The 1,533-nt window shown below is 47.6% G+C and overlaps 2 protein-coding genes across 2 annotated transcripts in view; one reads left to right on the forward strand and one right to left on the reverse strand.

Moving 5' to 3' along the window:
• LOC9652987 (tyrosine aminotransferase) overlaps positions 1-765 on the forward strand; it is a 1,863-nt gene extending 1,098 nt beyond the window's left edge. Inside the window, exons 2-6 of the mRNA XM_002994736.2 lie at positions 1-46; positions 103-162; positions 218-373; positions 421-514; positions 571-765. Coding sequence (XP_002994782.2) covers positions 1-46; positions 103-162; positions 218-373; positions 421-514; positions 571-683 — 469 coding nt within the window. The 3' untranslated portion in view covers positions 684-765. The remainder of the gene's footprint in view (positions 47-102; positions 163-217; positions 374-420; positions 515-570) is intronic.
• Positions 663-1,529, reverse strand: LOC112344125 (farnesylcysteine lyase-like; the record flags this gene model as incomplete). Its single annotated transcript, XM_024668228.1, has 3 exons — positions 663-1,009; positions 1,057-1,229; positions 1,290-1,529. Coding segments are annotated over 3 exons (672 nt in total), but the record flags the coding sequence as incomplete, so codon positions are not given.
• Positions 1,530-1,533: the final 4 nt, after the last annotated feature.

The following is a 1,533-nucleotide window of genomic DNA, read 5'->3' on the forward strand; positions in this document are numbered from 1 at the left end:
CTGGCTTTCGGTGTGTGATCCCGACTGTGTCCTCAAGGAAGCAAAGGTCGTTCGATATAACTTTCCTTTCGGTTGCTGAAATCTCCATTATGATCTTCCCAGGTGCTGGACGCCTTCACAAATCTCGCACAGATGCATCTGTCAACGTGTACACCGATTCAGGTAACAGCGCAGAAAACAAGTTTAGAAAAATGCTACTTACTTTACGTCTCAACAGGCCGCGCTGCCGAAGATATTGCAAAATACTCCACAAGACTTTTTCAGTCAAACTTTGGATACACTCAGCACAAGAGCCGATCTTTGCTACGAGAGAGCTCAGAAGACCCCGGGACTGTCCTGTCCTTCAAAGCCTCGAGGCTCTATGTATATCATGGTAAACGCTTTCTCTCCGGAGTCTGTTTTTCAAAACGTTCCATGCAGATTAGAATCGATTCAGACAAGTTCAAAGACCTCAGAGACGATAAGGAGTTTGCGGTGGCTCTCGCGAAGGAGGAAGCACTCATGGTATTACCAGGTACAGTGGCTTCAATAAGATATAGCGTGTATGCTTAATGATTTACTTGCGTCCAGGTTCTGCTTTCGGTTTTCCTGGTTGGATCCGCCTCTTGTTTGCTGCTCCTGAGACTATTCTGGATGAAAGTTGGGATAGACTCGAGGCGTTCTGCACACGACATACAAAATAGTCAAGAGAAAATGTCCACACATTCTTTTCACACAAGAAAAAGCCGTGTGTCACCAGTAATTCAGCGTCTACAGTTCTTCTGAGCCACGTTTCGCCATGGTGTTGAGTCCAGAGTTGAACACGGCGCCATCAGTGGACAAGCGCATGAGGAGAAGGCGTGCGACATTCTCTGCGGCAACAGCGCTCGTCTCCATTGTGCTCGCGGCGTTTTCAAACGAATTGACATAGTAGAGATGATTGCCATCAAGAATGACTGGAGCGAAGGTTTCTGGCGCGTTGTACTGGGGGTAGGCCGCCCAGTTGAGTCGAATGGTTTTCCTTCGCACGCTACACAGCAAATCAGACAAGCCGGGAATTTACTTTGAGGACGGTACCTGAAGAGTTTGTCCAGGAACTCATCGGACAACGATGCTCGGGAAAAGACTTTGTAAGCGTTGTCGGTGGCATTATAGCTCTTAAGAACCGAAATAGATATAAATGGAATGCCGGGCACTTCCAACGTAGCGATTAAGTCCGGTAGTTTTGCATCCTTGAGACCAAAGTAATCCTGCTCGGGCAACATACAAAATACGATCAAACCACAAAATCTCGACGTAAAAACACTTACCCGACTGACGAGCCCACGAACGAATGTAACGAAAGTGTGATGCATCGAGCGTTTGGGTAGATCGACGGATGGACTGAAAACGATTTTCTCTTCGTCTAAGGAGGCGGCAATAATCACGGCGTTGCACGTCCTGTTTTTCCCAGACGAGCTCATCACCTCGTAGACTCCATCTTTGCTCACGACTGATAACACCGTATCACTTAAACCGAGAGAGGCATTCGAGAGCTTGATCAAACCATCCGCC

This window comes from Selaginella moellendorffii, unplaced genomic scaffold, assembly GCF_000143415.4.
Source record: "Selaginella moellendorffii unplaced genomic scaffold, v1.0 SELMOscaffold_709, whole genome shotgun sequence".
Lineage (NCBI taxonomy): Eukaryota > Viridiplantae > Streptophyta > Lycopodiopsida > Selaginellales > Selaginellaceae > Selaginella > Selaginella moellendorffii.